Source organism: Vombatus ursinus, unplaced genomic scaffold, assembly GCF_900497805.2.
Source record: "Vombatus ursinus unplaced genomic scaffold, bare-nosed wombat genome assembly UNPS02014833.1, whole genome shotgun sequence".
Classification (NCBI taxonomy): Eukaryota; Metazoa; Chordata; class Mammalia; order Diprotodontia; family Vombatidae; genus Vombatus; species Vombatus ursinus.
Genome location: NW_020954611.1, coordinates 5,995,954 through 6,017,455, shown reverse-complemented (window position 1 = coordinate 6,017,455; position 21,502 = coordinate 5,995,954). Strand labels below are relative to the sequence as shown.

General features: G+C 38.1%; 1 protein-coding gene across 1 annotated transcript; it reads left to right on the top strand.

The window, feature by feature from the left end:
- Nucleotides 1-11,051: 11,051 nt before the first annotated feature.
- LOC114026201 (interferon-induced protein with tetratricopeptide repeats 1B-like) lies at nt 11,052-20,075 on the top strand. Its single transcript, XM_027839826.1, is given in 2 exon segments — nt 11,052-11,170; nt 18,308-20,075. Coding segments are annotated over 2 exon segments (1,413 nt in total). The 3' UTR covers nt 19,602-20,075.
- Nucleotides 20,076-21,502: the final 1,427 nt, after the last annotated feature.

Sequence of the window (21,502 nt, the reverse complement as noted above, 5' to 3'; positions counted from 1 at the left end):
GTTTCTTCCCCTCTGTGGCTCTGCCAGAAGGGTAGAATTCTGTGCATGTTTTGATGTCTGGCATAAGACCACAGAGAAAGAGTATTTAGAAATTCCCTGAATTATGTTTCTGTTTATATTTAGGCTATAGGATTTAGAGCTAATACTTACAAAGGGCTTACTTAGTACAGAGCTTGGCACACGGTGGGTACTATATAAATGCTTATTCCTTCCCCTTCCCTTCCCTTCTTAAAATCATCTAGTCCAATCTCCCATTTTTAGACTGATAAAACTGATACCAAGAGTGTGATTTGCCAAAGCTCAACTAGTTGACATAAGACAGAATTTGGATGGGAAGTCAAGCTTTAACCCCTGATCCTGGGGTCTTTCTGCTATATCATATTGCATCTCCTCTATACCATACAACTTCCCTGATTAGGTTATCAGGGTCCCATCATTTAATACCTTGCTTCCTTTTGTTTTCTCTGGGATCAAGTGAGGGACCTGAAATACTCACATACACTTGGAGAGAACTGGCTCACAATTACAAGAGTATGGATATACTCCCTTTGTCCATTGGCGTGAAGCTCAATTACCAATGTATCTTCAGCCAACTGTTGTTGGTTGGGCAGCTTCTCCAGGGTCAGCTGTTCCTGCAAAATGTCCAGAATTGTTGGCACCATTAGTAATGGAACTGTCTGCTTCTCTCTTAAAGGGTTGGTTTATGCTTATGGCCACTTCAGTTAATTTCCTTCTCCTCTATACCTTGAGTTTCCTGCCAAGAAAGAAGAACTGATAAATTTTGTAATTTTTCCTATTTTCACAGTCTCCTAATCCCAATTAGAAGCACAGATTTAAATCTTGACAGCTGGGAAGAATCTTTTGAAAACGACCTTGGTCAACAAATACTTGACATGTTTGCCAACTGAAGACATAGGGCAAGCAAGGATACCACCAGCCTAGAATATGAACTTTGTTTGTAAAATCTTATGGATAGGGGGTAGTGGACATTATAAAAGAGCATTAATTCATGAATCAGAAAGAAAGTAGTGGAATGAAAATAAAAGGTTAAAGAAAGCTTGGCAAGAGATCCAATTAAATAAATCGTCCCCAGGACATTCGAATCTAGAAGTAAAACAACAAGCAAAAGAAAAAGGGAAACAATCTGTGAGAACTTTTATAACAAATTCTTTTGATTGTTAATGACAGTGGAGCTATCATGCTTGACACTAACATCACTGTTTCTGTTGCACTTCTTGAGAAAGTATAGTTGGTAAAACAAATGACTACATTGGCTATGTCCAAAAATTTCTGTCTCTTTCTGTATTTTTAAGTTCATCACATCTTTGTCAGGAGGTAAGTGAAAAGGATCAAAATTATCCTCCTACTAGAGATTTAAAAAAATTTGTTAAGCATCCTAGTTTATGAAATTTTTAAAAATCAGATGATTCATTCTCTACTAGTTTTCATTTCCTATTTCTATCCCATTAGCTACTTTCCCTGAGGAAATAATGTAATGTTTCCAATTATTTGAGAGTTTTTTTTAGATCAAGCTGAATTTGGAGATTTTTTTAAGCTAAAGTAGAAGGAAATATGTGAGGCTGGTAGTAGAGTTGTGAGAGGAACAGTTGCCGAGGGATGGTACATTGTCAGTTCATACTTTGTTCGCTTCAAGGAAGTGATCTTTTCACTTGAAGCTCCCACAATCATTGGAAGCAAAAACGTGGAAAAATGTAGATAGAAAAGAAATAACCTACTTTTTAGATAAGATTGTAAGCGAATTGTTCATGCCAAAAGTCTGTTCTTTGAAATAGTTATGAGATCAATGATTCAGTAATATAAATGCTAGGGAAGAGCTGTCCCATCCCAGGCAATTTTATTTTATTATTTTATTTAATTTATTTGATTTTCTGACCTCATCAGGAATAGTTTGATCTTTGAGGACTCAGCCATCTTTTCCCTAAAATTTCTAAAGTAAATGATCTGCTCTCCAAATCAATGGGCATCTTCAAGTTTTTGAAAGGTTGTCTGTCATGTAGAAGAAACATTAGATTTGTTGTCTGAAAAAGAAAAAAAAACAAACTTAGTAACAATTACAAGAGTTCAAAAACAGAATGAGCTTTCTCTGTAGGTCATGGGTTCTCTCTCTCTGGAGGTCTTCTGAGGCAGAATGTCCACCTGTCTGATACATCCTTTTGGATATGGATGGCCCCAGAGGTACCTTTCAACTTAAAAAATTCTGTGATTCCAACTTTTTTAATGATCAGTTTGTACCCCAGAAAGAATTAATGTGTAGCTAGACTTCCGACCTAGCCTTGGGAATTTTTGCATACAGATGAATCTGCAAAAGTGGACATCTGATGGGCAGAAGGAATGCTGAGTGGGATGGGACACTGAATTCTTGTGTAAAGGATGGAATTGGAGCTTGAACTTCTTGAGAGGGAGATGTGTGGTTCTAGACATTCTTCAGGAGATATACATGGAGAGAAAAACAGACGATATATAGGAGAAGGTGGCTTTTCTATATGTACTTAATTTCCAGCTTGCCTCCCTAGAGATTGCAGAATATGCCCCTTTGGGTGACACTGGGCCTTCTCTCTTGGTTTGAACTGAGATTTCATCTCACTACCACCTAAAGAGATCATTTACTCTTTTACATTCTTTCTTATATTCTAATCTATATAACTTCTCCAAACTCTCTTTGCCATTTGTTTGGGTAAATGGCTTTATTTACTATATGCTATTTGTGATTGTCTTTTGTACAACCATTGTCTAGTGTTTAGAGCCAAGCTAGCAATTCAACCAGGGAGTTGGCTTTTCTTCCACATCGAACAACCAATATGTGAGAGGGCAAATAGATATAATTCTAGCCTGATAACTATCTTGGAGATAGGTGAAGGAAGGAGCAAGTGCCCATTCATGGCCTTTTTCTTACTTCCCACAAAGCAGAAAAGTTTCCTTTGGAGAAGAGTGGGCAGATTCCAGTGATATCTTTATAACCCATTCATGAGTTGCATCTATAAATTTTGACAACTCAGGTGGATCATATCTTACATGGTCATATGTATTCTACAACCAAAAACAATTAGGAATAAGACAGTGACAGAAGAGTCAACCAGTGGCAAGTAGAAAGGAATCAAGCATTGATAGAGGAGGTAGGAGAACCCCAAACATCAACTTCCTATACTTAATAATTTTCCAGTGAAGGGACCCTAGCCTATTATTCATAATAGCCACGGGGCACCCGTTTGATGCACACAGAAGATTGATTCTAGTATAGAAAGCATGGAAGGGAGCAATATAAGATAAAGGTGCAGCAGTAGAGTGGGAAGGTTATTGAAGACCTTAAATATCAGACAAAGAAAGTCACTGAAGTTTGTTTTAAAAAACGTTGTGATGTCAAATTCTGGAATCTGACAAGGTAGAGATGGCCATGGACTTATGAGAATGTATTGGATTAGTTATTTCCTTAAAAAACAACAACTTGTTGTGTTTGAGATCCTATGAAATGATGATGGTGGTGATAACAAATCATATTTATATATTGATTTATAGTTTCAAAGCACTTTTACGTAGAGCATCTTATTTGGTTTTCACAACCACCTTGTGAAGGAGAGTCTAAATTTATTGTTTCAGTTTTACAGATGGAGAAACTGAGATGCAAGAGGCTACGTTGTTTATTGAAGTTCACAGGGCTAACAATCAGAGAGCCTGGACTCTAAAACAGATCTTCTAACTGAGTTTGTTGCCACTTCTGATACACATTGCTATTTCCTTAGAAGCTCCCACTCTTCTGGTGATACATTGTTCAGGTATTTTTGCAGAATGGACACTTGCTGTTAGATATTAGTTCCCTATCTGAAACTAATGCATAAGGATTAAAACAATATGTCAGATCTTATGTCATTTTACAAAGTACCTTCAAAACTATCTTGTGTCATAGCTGTTGAAATGAAGTATCACTATTCCCATTTTACAGATGATGAAATTGGGGTTCATAAAGGTGAAATTTTGCCTGTGGTAAGTTACTAGTGCTGGAGCCAAGATTTGACCCTAGGTCTTTTTTTTTTTTGTGAGGCAGTTGGGATTAAGTGACGTGCCCAGAGTCACACAGCTAGTGAGTGTTACGTGTCTGCGCCTGGGTTTGAACTCAGGTCCTCCTCACTCCAGTGCCAGCGCTCTATTCACTGCAATACCTAGCTGCCCTGACCCTGGGTCTTCTGACATCCATCATAATTCTTTCTGCTGCACCATCAAGATTAAATAAATAAAATGGGCAGTGTTCTGTCACATCTTCAAATTCAATAGAATTTTGTATTCTACAATTACATTCATTAAAGATGATTTCAGAGGGTACATGTGATTGAAATTTATTTGCCCAGTCCAACACAAAAACTGAGGAAATCAAACTAGTTCCTCTCAATCTTTGCATAATCATTTACATCACCATCATTCTAATTTTGAGGAAAAATTTAAAGTATTCATCAGTACAAATTTCAGAAAAATGAATCTAGGACATGTATATTGTGTGGGAATAAATGGACTATAACTGAATCACATTTGGCTCTGAACAACTTACTGGGAATAAAATCATGGTCCAGCTATTTGGAAGGACATTGAAATGATGAACATGGATTCATCAGTTCTAGCATCCTGTGCATCTGCATTGCCGCCATGATGATTGACAACAGAGATGAATGACTCTAAACATGCTAAAGGGGCTTGGATGAGCTAACTCATTTAATGTGGAGAGCTTAGTGGGACCAGGATGATGCATGCTTATAGAGAATGCTATTTAAAAAAGATCCATTGTCAGAAATGATAACAGAGTATTGTGTTATGAGTAACTGGGGCAGATCTTTGATCTCTGATGCAAAGTTTGAGATGGAATTAGGAACACAACAAGACATTTTGAGAAGTACTTTCTCTGGAATTGTCCTCTAAAATCAAGATAGAGTTATCTTGACCAAGGATTCTTGGTCACTCTCTGATGGTGTTTTTAGCAGATTATTAAATCAAGTAGTCTAGCTTGGACTATACTCCCTCGCAACCATATGTGTGTGAGAATCAATTTCAAGCCATTTGACACAGCTTCCTGTCCAGACAATTTTTGGATTACTGTACTGTATGTAATGTGATCTATTTAAAGTGACAAGTACTTTTGCCCAAGAAGGCATTCCTCCAGACTCATGTAGATAGAATGTGAATACCTTGAACTTCTTAGGAATTTTCTTGAATTTCTAGTCAATTCTTCTACCCAAGCCAATATAGGATTCCACTAGTAAGTGTGGAAATTTAATGATCTGAAGAAGTAAGATTTAGGAATGTCTACCACATCAAAACCTGTGGAGCTGATACAATATATTTTGGAACCTGTAAAGTCTGATAGGTCTAGAAATCAGTAAATAAATTTTCTCTTTTAGGACTGTAGGCCATCAGTGGTCATAAACATTAAGCAAAAGACTCTGGTGCTGGATATATAGTGACATAAATAAGATTATAGTCGTATCCTTAGAAGAATTGCACTTGAGGCTTATGATCAGTCTGAATTATTTCCCAAAGTATAGAAAGAACCGGGAGATTTGAATGTTGGGTTGCTGCCATTAATGTTTGATACATTTCAGAGAATAGGAGAGTTGCCACAGAAAGTGTGGCATAGTTTAAAGGGTGTTAATTTGGAGGAAAAAACCCCAGTGTCAATTTCAGTCCCTGCTACATACTACATGTATTTAATATATCCTACTTACTTCAGTGACTATCCATGTATTCATCTGTAAAATGAAGAGTTTAGATTAGATAATCTCTAAAGTCGATTTCGGATCTAAATCCTAGTATTAAAGAGATCAAATGTTCCAATTTTCAAAAAAGGGGAGATTAAGGTTTATAAACTGTGGACTTCCAGGGAGATGGTTGAGGATGAGGTCATGTATCAGCTTGGTTCCACTTGATTATCCAAAAATAACAAAAAATTCAACAAAGTAAAAGAGCAATAACAAAAAAAAAAGAGTCCAGAAAGGAAAAAAGCAGGAGCAGTATGTGAAAATTGAAAATAGGCAAATTTAAGCTTGATGTAAGGACAATCTTTTTTAATAATAGTTATGCAAACATATGATGAGTTGGCTAAGTAGGTAATAGGCCTCCCATTAGGCAGCTAGGTGATAGAGTGGATAGAGCTCTAGGCATTGAATCAGGAAGATCTTAATTTAAATTCATTTGCAGTCATTTCGCAATTGATAAATTGTCAAAGGATATGAACAGGCAGTTCAGAAGAAGAAATCAAAGCTACCTTATAGTCATATGAAAAAATGCTCTAAATCCCTATTGATTAGAGAAATGCAAATTAAAATAACTCTGAGGCATCACTTCGTACCTATCAGATTAGCTAATATGACAGAAAAGGAAAATGATAAATGTTGGAGAGGAGGTGGAAAAATTGGGACACTAATGCACTGTTGCTAGAGTTGTAAACTGAACCAACCATTCAGGCAAGCAATTGGAAGTATGCCTGAAGGGCTAGTCTGTATCCAAGGGGGAGAGGAGAAGAAGAAGAAGAAGAAGAAGAAGAAGAAGAAGAAGAAGAAGAAGAAGAAGAAGAAGAAGAAGAAGAAGAAGAAGAAGAAGAAGAAAGAAGAAGAAGAAGAAGGAGGAGGAGGAGGAGGAGGAGGAGGAGAAACTATTTGTACAAAAATATCTATAGCAGCTCTTTTTGTGGTGGCTAAGAATTGGCGATTGAGGGGATGCCCATCAATTAGGGAATGGTTGAACAAGTTGTGATATAAGGTTGTAATGGGATATTATTGTGCTATAAGAAATGATGAGAAGGATGATTTCAGAAAAACCTGGAAAGACTTACATGAACTGATACATAGTGAGCAGAACCAGGAGAACATTATACACAGTAAAAGCAATGTTGTATAATGAAGACTTAGCTATTCTCAGCAGTTAAGACAATGTCAAAGGACTCATGATGAAAAATGTTATCTGCCTCCAAAGAAAGTACTGATTTTATCTGAATACAGATTGAGGCATACTATTTTTCACTTTATTTATTTCTTTGTTTCTGGTTGAGCCTTCTTGCACAAAATGACTTACTTGGAACTGTTCTACATGATTGCACATGTATAACCTATATCAGATTGCTTACCATCTCAAGAAGGGAGGGGATAGAAAATGGAAGGAAAGATAGAATTTAAAACTCAAAACTTAAAAAAAACAACAAATGTTGAAAATTGTTTGCACATGTAATTGGGGAGAAAAATATTAAAAAATGAATGTTAAATCATCTTTACATGTGACTGGAGAAAAATAAAATATTATTAAAAATAAAATAAAATAATCTTTTAAAAATGAATGTTAAAACTTTGTTTCCATATAATTGAGAAAAAATAAAATTAAAAATAAAAAACCCCAAAATCTTCTACCATACCTTGATGAATCTCTAATATATTAAAACCATTATCAAATGATATAGTGCAGGCCAAAGGGCTTTGCACACCTTAAAATTCTATACTGGTCAGTTATTATTATTGTTCTTGTTACTGTTTTTGGACTGTATCTGTAATTTCATTGATATAAGGAAATCAACATAAAGAAACCCCTCTACCAAGGTAGGTCAGCATTTGTTCCAAAACTTATAGTTCTACTTATTGGGGGCAATGGATGGTTAAGTGACTTATCCAGTGTCTCATAGACAATGTGTTCGAAGATAGGTCTTTAACCTAAGACTTTCTGATTCTATCCATGATAGAATACCATGCCATGCTGCCTTTCTGATGATGATGATGACAATGATTCCTACTCTTATGTAGCAAAGAGCTGACATAGAAAAGAGATGCATAACACAGCTTTACCAAATGTCTACATTCAGGGTTAGAGTTGGAGTTGGAGGGTTAGGGGTAATTAAAAAGTGTGTGTGTGTATGTATGTACTCTCTAATGCATTATTTCCTTTGTCCAGTGTATACTATCAAGTTAGTAAGGATAGTTGGTGTTTCAAAACTGTAATTTCTTTTATTTTTAAAAAAAAGTTTTAAAATTTCTTTTATTCTTAAAAATTTATTTATTTTTAGTTTTCAACAGTCACTTCCATAAAATTTTGAGTTGCAAATTTTCTCCCCATCTTTCCCCTCTATCTGCCCTAAGACAGCATGTAATTTGATGTAGGCTCTCCATATACATTCATATTGAACCTATTTTCATATTAGTCATGTTGTAAAGATGAATTAGAACCAATGGGAGAAACCATGAGAAAGAAGAAACAAACAAACAAAAAAAAAAAAGAAAAAAGAGAGAGAGCAAATAATATGCTTTGATCTGCATTCAGACTCTATAGTTCTTTTTCTGGATGTGGACAGCATTTTGCATCATGAGTCCTTTGGAGTTGTCTTGGATCTTTGCATTTCTAAGAAGAGATGAGTCTATTAAAGTTAGTCATAACATATTGTGGTCATTACTGTGTACAATTTTCTTCTGGTTCTGCTCATTTCACTCAGCATCAGTTCATATAAGTCTTTACAATTTTTTCTGAAGTCTGCCTGCTCATTATTTCTTATAACACAATAGTATTCCATTACATTCATATACCACAACTTGTTCCCCAATTGATCCTCAATTTCCAATTCTTTGCCACCACAAAAAGAGCTGCTATAAATATATTTGTACATGTGGGTCTTTTTCCCATTTGTACGATCTCTTTGCAATACAGACCTAGAAGTGGTATTGCTGGGTCAAAGGGTATGCACAGTTTTATAGCCCTTTGGGCATAGTTCCAAATTGCTCTCCAGAATGGCTGGATCAGTTCACAACTCCATCAACAATGCATTAGTATTCCAATTTTCCCACATCTTTTCCAGCATTTATCATTTTCCTTTTTTGTCATGTTAGCCAATATGATAGGTGTGATGTGGTACCTCAGAGTTATTTTGATTTGCATTTCTCTAATCAATAGTGATTTAGAGCATTTTTTCATGTGACTATAGATGGCTTTAATTTCTTCATCTGAAAACTGCCTGTTAATATCCTTTGACCACTTATCAACTGAGGAACGACTTGTATTCTTATAAATTTGACTTAGTTATCTATATATTTTAGAAATGAGGCCTTTATCAGAGACACTGATTGTAAAAATTCATTCCCAGATTTCTGCTTCCCTCCTAATATTGGTTGCATTGGCTTTGTTTGTGCAAAAACTTCAATTTAATGTAATCAAAATTATCCATTTTTGCATTAATAGTGTTCTCCATCTCTTGTTTGGTCATAAATTCTTCCATTCTCCATAAATCAGACAGGTAAACTATTCCTTGCTTTCCCAGTTTGCTTATAGTATGAGCCTTTATATCTAAATTACGTACCCATTTTGACTTTATCTTGGTATACGGTGTAAGATGTTGGTCTCTGCCTAGTTTCTGCCATACTATTTCCAATTTTCCCAGCAATTTTTGTCAAATAGTGAGTTCTTATCCCAGAAACTGGAGTCTTTGTGTTTGTCAAACAGTGGATTACTATAGTCACTGACTACTGCGTCTTGTATACCTGACCTATTCCACTGATCCACCACTCTATTTCTTAGCCAGTACCAAGTATAAAACTGCAATTTCTAAATTTAATTTCTGACAAATGAAGCACACCAACCTGTCCTCCACCCAGCACCCAGTGCAGTCCTGATAAGTTCTAGAGAAAATTCTGTTGAGTGTTGTCAGGGAACCCTCATCCACTGTATTTTTTCAATAGAGAGGGAAATGGGTCCATAGAGCTGTGGACATAACCTGGGGTTGCCCAGGGCATCCTCGGGCATACTTTGGCACAATGCCAAGGTACATTAGAACTGGAAGTGATCTTAGAGATTATTTCCTTCAGTTCCCTCATTTCAAAAAGAGGAAAAATGGGACCTAGAAATTTTTTTAAAAAGACTTGTCCAAGGTTATGGGGCCAGTTAGTTGCAGAGCTGGGATTAAAACCCTGGTCTTCTGAATCTCACTTCAAATACATATTTGCTTTTGAAAGTTATATTCATTGCAAAAATATCTTGTCAGCAACCAAGCTGTGATATGAAGATCTGAGCTGGTTGTGAAGGTCATTTCCATTCTCAATACTACTGAGGGTTCTGGGATTATGGTGATGACAACAGTGACAACGAGAGCATCTCATAACGATATTGTAATTAACGATCAAAAAGCACTTTCCAACACACCCTCCCAAGAGCTCTGTGAGGTAGGAAGTAGAAGTCTTAGAGCTGTTTTCCAGATGAAGAAATTGAGACACAGATTAAATGACTTGTTGGGGGTCATACAGCCCACATTTATATAAATAAGGCTTTAAGGTTTATACATTTCTCCTCACAACAGCCCTATGAAGTAGTCATTGCTAGTATTATTAGTCTCCTTTAATAGATAAGAAAATAATAACTCAGGGAAATTAAGTAACTTTGCCAGAGTCACCTAACTAGACAGAGCTGGAGTCAGGATTTTGACCCAGGATTCCTGATTCCGAGTCTACTATTCTTTTTAGTATGTTATGCTAGTAAAGAGTAAATGGAAGTGGTAAAATCTGGATTCAAACCTACATTTCTCTCCTACATTTCTGACTTGCAAGTCAGTGCTCTTTCCTCCTGTCACTTTGTAAAAGAGGAATACCTAGTACTCTCTTTCCATTTTAAATGGAGAATGTAGACTAGGTCACCACTAGGCACTCAGAACTCACTGACTTTGTAAGGATTTCACAGTGTGGCAGAAATTGAATTGCGACTACATCCCAGTTCCCCCAAGTTCTCATTCTTGATTCTTTAGGTCACATTGACTTTCACTAGAAAGCCTACCTTTAGGTAAAACTACTTTTCCTAAATGTCTTCCAAATCATCTGACCCATGAGAGAGATTTTCCTTTCAACCAGACCTCTTTCACAGCTATTGTTATTTACTGTCTAAATGCTCCTTTCCCCCAAATGGGACTCTAGCTTAGATGTAATTCTATTTTATATTTGGTTTACTTTTTTTTCCTGGTGTGTTTTCACTCCCTTCTCTCCCCCTGCCAACACATGTTATCCATTAACAGGTGCCCTTATCTTGCATACACACTCATGTTTACTTCACCAACTTTCCATGATAAGCCAAAAGATACCACCTCCTTAATTGGAGCATAAATCATGCTGGGCTACAATTCTTCAGGAACACAGACAAGTATACACAGAGCCATGAGGTAAGGGTCTTTTTCTGCTTCTCCCCCTTAAGCCATTGATTACGTTCAAAATTTCTAATCAATATTCTTTGTTGAGCTCATATCAACATATGAGCTCATATTTAGGCAGCCTAAATTTCTGATGGAAGCAGTTCCTCTGCATCAGCACTCCTGAAGATTCCATAATCAATATTTTATAGTGACTTCTTCCTGGTGGGCAACAGAACATACTTGTCCTTTTCATTTGTACCATATTTATAGGTGTAGCTAACTAATTTCCTTATGTCCATCAGTGACCCTGTACTTTTCTGAAGTGCATTTCATGTTCTATAAATGACCCAATATTGCCAGTATTGAGTTGTGGCCAGATGGGAGGAGATTCATTTTGGCTTCAGGTGGTAAACTTTAAGGGTCAATAGGGTCAGGCAAAGTTTTGTTTTATTTACAATATAGTAGCAACCTGTTTATGCTTGGATGCTAAGAGGAAAGATCTGGAGAGAAGAAGGAAGGGGGAAAATAGAAGATGCAATCTATACTACATTTATTCTCTCTCTATTTTTTTTTCTTTTTTGGTGAGGCAATTAGGGTTAAATAACTTGCCCAGCTATTAAGTGTCAAGTGTCTGAGACTGGATTTGAGCTCAGGTCCTCCTGACTCCAAGACCAAAGCTCTATCCACTGCACCACCTAGCTGCCCCCCTATATTCCTTTTTGTCTCTAAATATCTGTCTCTGGTGATTGTTTCTCTCTGTTTTTCTTTTCCTCTAGATCTCTGTTTCTGTCTCTATTGAAGTATCTTTTCCCCCCTATCATTCACTCTTGCATTTAGTCCTTCAACTTTCTCTCCTTATCTTTTACTGTCTGTGTCTCTGTACCTGATTTTCTTTTCCACTCTGTTTCTTTCTTTGATCCTGTCTCTGTGTTATTCTTTCTTCCCTCCTTCCTTCTTTTCTTCCTTCCTCCCTTTGTTCCTTCCTTCCTTCCTTCCCTCCCTCCTTCCTTCCTTCCTTCATTATTTCCCTCCCCCTTCCTTCCCCCTCCCTCCTTCCTTCCTTCCTTCCTAAATATCATCTTCCAGGTGAGAGTCTATCCTTTCCAAACTTTCTTCTTCTTTCCGAAAAGAGGAACAAAGAAGTGTGGCTTCCAAAAATAGGGAGTGGCAAACACTTGGAGATCTCCTGTGGTTTATGTGGGCAGCTGAGCAGTCAGGGATACCGCTTCAGATTTTCAGAGATAGTTCTTAATAAGCAGTAAGGAAAAGGCTTAAGGAACTAGGGACAAAAAGAGGGACAATAGTCCTTCCCCTCAAGTTGCTTATGTTCTACTGGGGAGGGAGAGCCTAGGAAGATTTTGGGAAATAGAGGGCACCGATACAAACTTTTCTTCTGAGTGTGTGTGTGTGTGACAATAATTCCAAGGTGAGTCTGCCTGTGCAATTCCTGGAAGGTGTGCACTCCAGCCTCCTCTTCATGCTTCTCTCGAGTCTTGTATTTGAAAGTCAAATTTTCTATTAAGCTCTGGTCTTTTCATCGAGAATGCTTGAAAGTCCTCTATTTCACCAAATGTCCATGGTGGGAGGATTTTACTCAGTTTCATTGGATAGGTGATTCTTGGTTGTAATCCTATCTCCTTTGCCCTCTGGAATATCATTTTCCAAGCCCTCTGATCCCTTAATGTAGAAGCTACTAAATATTGTGTTATCTGATTGTGTTTCCACAATACTTATTGTTTCTTTCTGGCTGCTTGCAATATTTTCTCCTTGACCTGGGAACTCTGGAATTTGGCTGCAATATTCCTAGGAGTTTTCCTTTGGGGATCTCTTTCAGGAGGTGATTGGTGCATTCTTTCAATTTCTATTTTATTCTCTGGATCTAGAGTATCAGGGCAATTTTCCTTGATAATTTCTTGAAAGATGATGTCTAGGCTCTTTTTTTTTATTGTGGCTTTCAGATAGTCCAATAATTTTTAAATTCTCTCTCCTGGATCTATTTTCCAGGTCAGTTGTTTTCCCAGTGAAATATTTCACATTGTTTTCTATTTTTTCATTCTTTTGGTTTTGTTTTACAATGTCTTGATTTCTCATAAAGTCACTAGCTTCCATTTGCTCCATTCTAATTTTTAAGGAAGTATTTTGGATTTACTTTTCCATTTGGCCAATTTTGATTTTTAAGGCCTTCTTCTCCTCATTGGCTTTTTGGACCTCTTTTGCCATTTGGGTTAGTCTATTTTTTAAGGTGTTATTTTCTTCAATATTTTTTTTGGTCTCCTTTAGCAAGCTGTTGACTAGTTTTTCATGATTTTCTTGCATCATTCTCATTTCTCTTCCCAGTTTTTCCTCTCCTTCTCTTACTTGCTTCTCAAAATCCTTTTTGAGCTCTTCCACGGCCTGGGATTGATTCATATTTTTCTTGGAGGCTTTGGATGTAGGAGCTTTGACTTTGTTGTCTTCTTCTGGTTCTATGTTTTGATCTTATTTGTCACCAAAGAAAGATTCTATGGTCTGACTTTTTTTTTTCCTGCAGTTTGCTTATGATCTCAGCCAATTACTTGAGTTTTAAACTCTTTGTTAAGGTAGGGGTCTGCTTCCAGTGTGGAGAATGTACTGTCCCAAGCTTCGGGAGTTTTGTGCAGCTGTTTTCAGAGATACTTCTAGGGACCTGTAAATTTTCAGTTCTTCTAAGGTGCTATGATCAAGGGTGAGGTGTTCACTCCTTTCCTGGCCTGTGCTCTGGTCTATGAGTGCCCACAAGCATTCTTTTCTGCCTTGGAACTGTGAGGAGGATTCCCTCTCTGCTATCACTACAAGCTCCACCATGCCAGTGCTCCTCCTCACCCTGTGACCACCATCCAGAAATGTGACCCAGAGCCAAGCACAGGCAAAGCAAGAGAATCCTGCCTCAGCACTAGCAAAAAGATCCCCACAATCCTCCTCTGATCAGCCACTAGATTTCACCTCATTCTATGGCCCAGAAGCTCTGGAAGCAGCCACCACCTTAGGGCTGTGCCAAGACTGGGCCAGACTGAGCTTCTCTCTCATTGTGGTCACAGACCTTTCCTACTGACCTTCTAAGTTGTCTTTGGCATTTGTGGGTTGAGAAGTCTGGAAACTGCCACAGCTGCCCATGATTCAGTTTCCTGAGGCCTGCTCCAGGTTCACTGAGGCCTGGTCTTTGTGTGCACTGCGTTCCTTTCCCAGCCTGGCATGATAGACCTTTCTAATCAACCATCTAGGTTGTCTTAGATTGGAAATTTGTTTCACTCTGTCTTTTTGTGGGTTCTGCTGCTCTAGAATTTGTTTAGAGCCATTTTTTTTACAAGTATTTGGAGGGGTTTAGGGGAGAGCTCAAGCAAGTCACTGCTTTTACTCAGCCATCTTGGTTCTGCCCTCCACAAATCAGTTTTGAAGCTGAAACTTTATATTAGGCTAAAGTATCTTATAATCATCATCATCAAAAAGTATTCTCTAAGGATACTATCTTTCTTGGGCCCTGCACTAAGCTAATGACTCTGATTTCTAAAATACCTTCCAGGTTGACAGTTTTATTAGTTTATTAGTAAAAGAGCATCTAGAAACAGAGAATTAAGGCTCTATTTAGGATGTGTCTATGAGGCTTCGAGAGCAAGTGACTAAATTCATATGCATTGCTTTACTTTTAAAATATTTGTTCTTTAGGTCATTTGTTTTGTCTGAAAAAATTTTAAGCTCATTTTGTATAGTTTCACTCATGAAACATTTAGAACACTTCTTTTCTTTTGGCTTTACTACAATACGATGTTTTAGCTAGCAAAAGTGCTACAGATGAGGTAACTGAGGTTAAATGTAGGCTTTTGCTGCTGTTGTCCATCCAAAGGACTTTTAAAAAGCCCCTAGTGTTTCAAAGGGTGCTACCTGAGTACACCTTTAAAACCAAATCACTCTGGGCTTCTGTTGAATGGCCAATAGTAGCCCCCAGCCCAAGCCTCTGTGGCTTGTTGTTCAGCTTTTGATGGCTTAGAACAACTGTAAATAGCAATTGTTTTCCTGTTCTGGCCAGAAACTTTGAGACTCTCACCCTCCCAGATTGATATTTTTGTGGGTAAATTAGGCCATCTTTTGTCTTAATTTTTATCTAGCCTTAGTCATTAAATGGGCTTTGCCTCAGACAAACTGAGACCTCCAAAAGACTTTAATTTAGAAAGGCCAAAGACATTCACTTGTCTTGGGCCATAACCAGTTCATTTAGCTTTGTCTTGCCACTGGACTTCGATGACTCTGGAGGAGAGAGTGAGGCTGATGACTTTTGTGGAGCTCTACCTCACTTAAATCCAATTCACATGCAAGTCAGGACATTACCCTCCTGATATCATTGGTTAAATAACTTATTCATAGCCAAACAGCTATCACCTAGCAACACTGGGATTCAAATCCATGCCTTCTGATTCCAAGTTCAAATGGGCTTAGCACTATACTAGGCTGCCTTTGGCTTTAACTAGAGTTAATGGGACATGAAAATATTTTGTGTTTATATGCCTGATGGGTTATGCCTATGGGACCTACCTGAGCAGGCAACACTGTAGACCAGATAAACTGACTAAAGTTGGCTGCCCACCCAGCCAAGGAGGCTAATTTTCCAGTGGTTAGTCAACCCACATCTTGATTTTAATTCAATCAGGTACTAATCACTATTCCAGGATGATGTGTTTTCCTTTGTATCTCTGGGAGAGCTACATTTCAATAGGAAGGTAAATGTGTCTGTGCTAGAGAAGGTAAAGGTTCAGGTTGCTGCATTATTTAATAAATATGATCAGTTAGCCCAAGTAGGTGATTAGCAATGAGGATTAGCTTTTAGGCCAGTGCTTAGGTCCCATTGATCTAAAAGACTGCCTAATACCAGCATATTTGCTCAGCCTGGCTTTGGAATATGAAATGTAAAGACATTTTCATTTACTAATGGCAGAAATCAAGAATAAAGATCCCTTGTAGGCCAGGACTATTATCTTATATGCCACTTGTATCCCATAACACACTGATTATGCCTTAGTAGAAGCTCAGAAAGTACTTTTTGATTGGTTGATTGAGAAACCGTAACTTAAGTAGCTTGGGGAGCAGGAATGGAAATACAATTCATTAATTTATTCATTATTTTTCCCTGCTCTGGATAACCCCATATTTTAGATGGTATACATACATTATAAGGACTTATACATCATATTATAAAAAGAGTTTGTAAAATATCAGAGCTGGAAGGGGCCTTGGTTACGTGGTCTAGGTGAAGATGAGTCTCTTTGTCCAAGAGTGTTGACATAATCAAAGTCAAGTTATCCCCCAACCCCCACCCCAGGCCTCTCATTATAATATTCATTCTCTCTTTAAATGTTAACCAATCAGAATTGATTTTCAACCTCAGGGACACCCCCTTTTCTAAGGGTATTTTAACATTCAGTAGCTTCCATGCAGGGTCTTTGCTTTCTGAGAGAATCACTGATTTCGATTTATTGATTATGTGCTAGCCTAATTAATAAATTGATTATTAATTACTCAGAAACTCTGTTTCTCAGGCTTTTCATTCATCTCAGTCTGGATGAGCTGATACAGATTTCAGCCTCTTAGGGTACCTGCCCTGACATGGGGAGATTATGATTGTGCAGAAGCAAGCAAAGATTTTCCTTCCTGAAGAATCCCATTCCACTCCCCAACCCCCCATATACCTGCTAAGTAAAGGATTCATTGTGGTGCTGTCATGGGCATCTTTATATCCTGGGACAAACCACGTCTTGCATGTACTGTGTCTGGGAGAGACCTGAGCTTAAAAAGGCCAAGGTCTCCCATTGCATCCAGGGCCATCTCCAATCCTCCTGATCTGTATCTTGCCACTGGACCCAGATGGCTCCAGGGGAGGGAGTGAGGCTAGTGACTTTACACAGCCTTCCCTCACTTAAATACAATTCACTTACAAGTCATGGCACCACTTACTTTCTTTCCTGATGGCACCAGTCACTGACATCTTTTTACCCTGTAATCAGAAATAAGTTCTCCCAGATTTTACCCAAGACTTAGGAGAATGTCTCATTGTCATCTCTGTCCTTCATTAGGCCTGGACTGTGAAAAAAGAAATAAAAAGAGGGAAAAAACCCCTACTAATAACTAGCTAGTAATAATTGGTTATTAATAATCAAAAAAGAGAATCTTTGAATCCCATATATTAAATTGGTTATTAATATAAAAAGAAAATAATCATTTTTCTTGACATGCTGCCACCAATCAAAGCATGACACTCATTCAAAGGGCAATAGTGATGGATGAAAAGGATGTTCTTCATGCCTTCTTCACCCACATGGGTTTTCTAGAAGCAGCTAGGTAGTAGGTAAAATGCTGGGCAGGGAATAAGAAAGACCTGAGTTCAAATCCGGCCTCAGACACTTACTAGCTATGTGACCCTGGGCAAATAACTTAACCCAGTTTGTCTCAGTTTTTCAAATTGTGAAATGGAGTTAATAACAGCATCTACCTCAACAGGGTTGTAGGGATCAAATGAGATATTTGTAAAGCACTTAGCCTAGTACTTGTCACATAGTAGGTGTTATTTAAATGCTTATTTCCTCCTTTCCTCTCTGGTACAAGAAAGGAATTCATAAAGCTTAACTGTAATTTTAATTTTGAAACAGCTCCCATAGTAGTTCACTTACAGAGGGTGAGATATCAGCTCCTGCAGGTAAGAAAGGGAGGTTCCTGAAACTCTTGCTTCCTTCTTTCTACTACACAGGGCTCTGAGTGATATGGAGATATGGACATATTCTAGCAATACTGATCCCTCTAGAACAAAGGTTCTTCACTTAGGTTTAATGAATTGTTTTTAAAAAAATAGTTTGATAACTACATATCATTGGAACTGGTTTCCTTTGTAATTCTTCTATATCTTGTCTTACACATATAAAATTATTATTGTGAGAAGAGGTCATAGGCTTCACCAGACTGATAAAGCAGACTATGACACAAAAATAGTTAAGAACCCCTGTCCCCAAAAGAAGACATAGCAGTGAGAAGGTAACCACTATTATCCAGTCATGGCTCAGGAGTATAGGGCAGGAAGGGAACTGAAAGTATAATGGATGTTACATGGTTTGGGGTGACAATGTTGGTTATTCTCTCCTACTAATGGAACACTCTTTGTATCCACAGTGAGGTGTCTGAGAAAAATCCCACGAGGGATGCCCTGGTCCAGTTGCGATGTCACTTCACATGGGATTTACCAAGAGGAGACCTTGATTTACCTGATTTAGAGGACAGAATTTTGCAGGAGATTACATTCCTGGGCACAAAATTCAGTGTGGGAATATATAGCACATTGGCCTATGTAAAGCACCTAAGAAGACAAAATGAGGGAGCCTTGGAAAGCTTGAGAAAGGCTGAAGAATTAATCCAACAGGACCACGCTGACCAAGCAGAAATACAAAGCCTTGTGGTCTGGGGAAACTATGCTTGGATCTATTATCACATGGGCAGACTCTTAGAAGCTCAGACTTACTTGGACAAGGTAGAAGAAAGTTGCATGACGCTTTCAAGTTCCTCTCGCTATAGAGTGGAGCTTCCAGAAATTGACTGTGAGGAAGGGTGGGCCCTGCTCAAGTTTGGGGGGAGGTATTATGAAAAGGCCAGAGACTGTTTCCAAAAGGCCCTTCAATTAAAGCCAGACAACCCTGAATTTAACACTGGATTTGCAATTGCGGTGTATCGTCTGGGTGAATGTTTCCGAGGGGATCTTCGTACTGTTTCTCTGGAACCCCTAAGACGGGCAGTCAGACTCAATCCAGAAGATGCTTATATTAAGGCTCTTCTTGCATTGAGACTTCAGGAACAAAATCCAGAGGAGGGAGAAAGGTACATTGAAGAGGCTTTAAAAGCCGGATCATCACAGCCCTATGTCTTTCGCTATGCAGCCAAATTTTACCGAACAAAACGCTCCCTAGAGAAAGCCCTTCATTTCTCCAAACTCGCTTTGCAGGAAATACCATCATCTGCTTTCTTGCATTACCAGATGGGACTTTGTTATAAGGATCAAATGATTAAGATAAAGAGAACTGTAAAAAACCAGCCTCAAAGGAGAGAACTTCTTGACAGAATAATTACATCAGCCTTGCATCACTTTAAAAAGGCAATCGAGTACAAGCCTCGGTTTGTATTGGCTTATATGGATTTGGCCAAAATGTATGCAGAAACTGGTGACTACACAAATGCAGAAGAAAACTTTCAGAGAGTGTTGCACATGGAGAAGCTTGAGGATGTGAGAAAGCAAGAGATCCACTACAATTATGGCCGCTTTCAGGAATTTCACAGGAGGTCTGAGGATAATGCCCTCCATCACTACTTGGAAGGATTAAAAGTAGAAAAAGAGACATATGTAAGGTCCCTTCTTCTAACTGCTGTGAAGAAGCTAGATGCAAAGCGACTTCATCAAAGTAGAGATGATATGTAATATTTACTTCGCCTAGATTTTGTCCGTGAGAATTGTGAAGCTCAGAGATGAGATGCTAGGAATGAAGAATCTATGGAGACTCTGTGACATGTAGCTGAGTGCATCAAGTTTGTTTGGGAAATCTGCCTCGACAGTCAATCAGTACTTATTTGTTACAGTATATTGCTTTTAAAAGTCTTTGACACAAAATAGGATCAGCCAGACTGCAACATCTGATACAACTATACATAAAAGAAGAAAATAGAGCCAAATGTAGTGAAACCTCAGGTAGTCTTGGAGAGGGACACAAAGGCACATTTTATATTCATTTGTCATCTGTTAATTCTCTGCTTCTACCATATTAAATGTTATGGGTTTATGTACAATTTTATTCCATATCTGCTATAGGTGCTTAAATATTTGCAGTTCTGATATTTATTAAGTTTGAACGAAAAATAAAAAAGAAGTGTGCAAATAAATAAGAATGAATATTCAATCAGCCCCAATATTCAGTCATTTATTGTGGATTAAGAAAAAAAGTAAAAAGTTAAATGCTATTCACTATTCTAAAACTTTTGGGAAAGTATTGGTGTTGTTCAGTCATTTCATTCATGTCCAACTCTTTGTGACCCCATCTGGGATTTTCTTGCAAAGATATTGGAGAGGTTTGCCATTTTCTTCTCTAGCTCATTTTACAGATGAGGAGATAGAGGCAAACAGGGTTAAATGACTTGCCCAGTGTCACATAGCTAGTAAGCATCGGAGGCTGAATTTGAATTCAGGTCCTCTAACTCCAGGCACTGCTCTATCCACTGCACCACCCATCACAAAATATAGTCATGCATTTCCCGTCTGGTTCTACTTTCTCTCTCTCTCTCCCTCTCTCTCTCTTCCCCTCATTTTCTCTCACTCAGTCTCTCTCATTTAGTCTCTCTGTCTGTCTGTCTCTCTCATACACCCACACACAGTAGACAGATATGTGTTAGGCATAGATTTAGTGCCTTTCTCATAATTTCTACCTCAAAGACTAATCATATCACGTGGGTGACTCTAGGATCTTAAAGACTGTGCCAAGGTAGTCCATACCCTACCTTCTACCATGCTGGAATGACATTGATTATGATTCCAGGAACACACGGCCAGTGTTTAAGGTAAGCCAATATAAGTAAGCATGGAGAGGATTACCACCAGTAGGGCAGTGACTAAAAAAATTCATGAAACAAAAGACAAAAAAAATCGTTCTTCATCTTATGTGCTTCCTTTTGGCTATTGCTGCCAAGGCAGCAGAAAAAGGATAGGACAGTGCAGGAGGCACTGTTTTGGGGCTATCTTGAAACATTAAATTAAGTGGTTATACCCTAAATGTGAGCTTCTTTCTTAGGAAAAAACTAGTAGCTCTCATACGTTCACTCTCTATTTGCTGTATATGTGCATGTGTATATGGACAGGGTTATGTGTATGTGTATATATGGTAAGTAAATATTTAAGCAATGAACGGTGCTGGACACGTTTTCTCTCACACTTTCAGGTCTCAGGTCTCTGACCAGCACTCAAAATAGAACAAAGAGATGAAAGATAGTCAGGAACTCACAGGCCACTTCTGTGAACATGTGTACCTTCTATGGGCTTCTGTCACAAGGCAGCCATTAATGACGCCTTAGCCCCATCAAACTTTTTCTAAAACTCTACCTCCAACTACACCTTCCTCACCTACTGGATTTTCAGGATTTCCATCAGGAGAAAGGCAAAAAGAAAACAAGGAAAAGAAACCTAGATGAATACTTCTATTACAGGCAAGTACAAGGGTGTGGCTTTTCCAACAGGAATCCATCCTCCCAGTAGTCTAAGCTAAAAAATTCATTTGGAGACAGCCTCAGTGACTAAAGTCTATCTCTTGCCTAGAGGTCTCCAGAGGGTGGTTT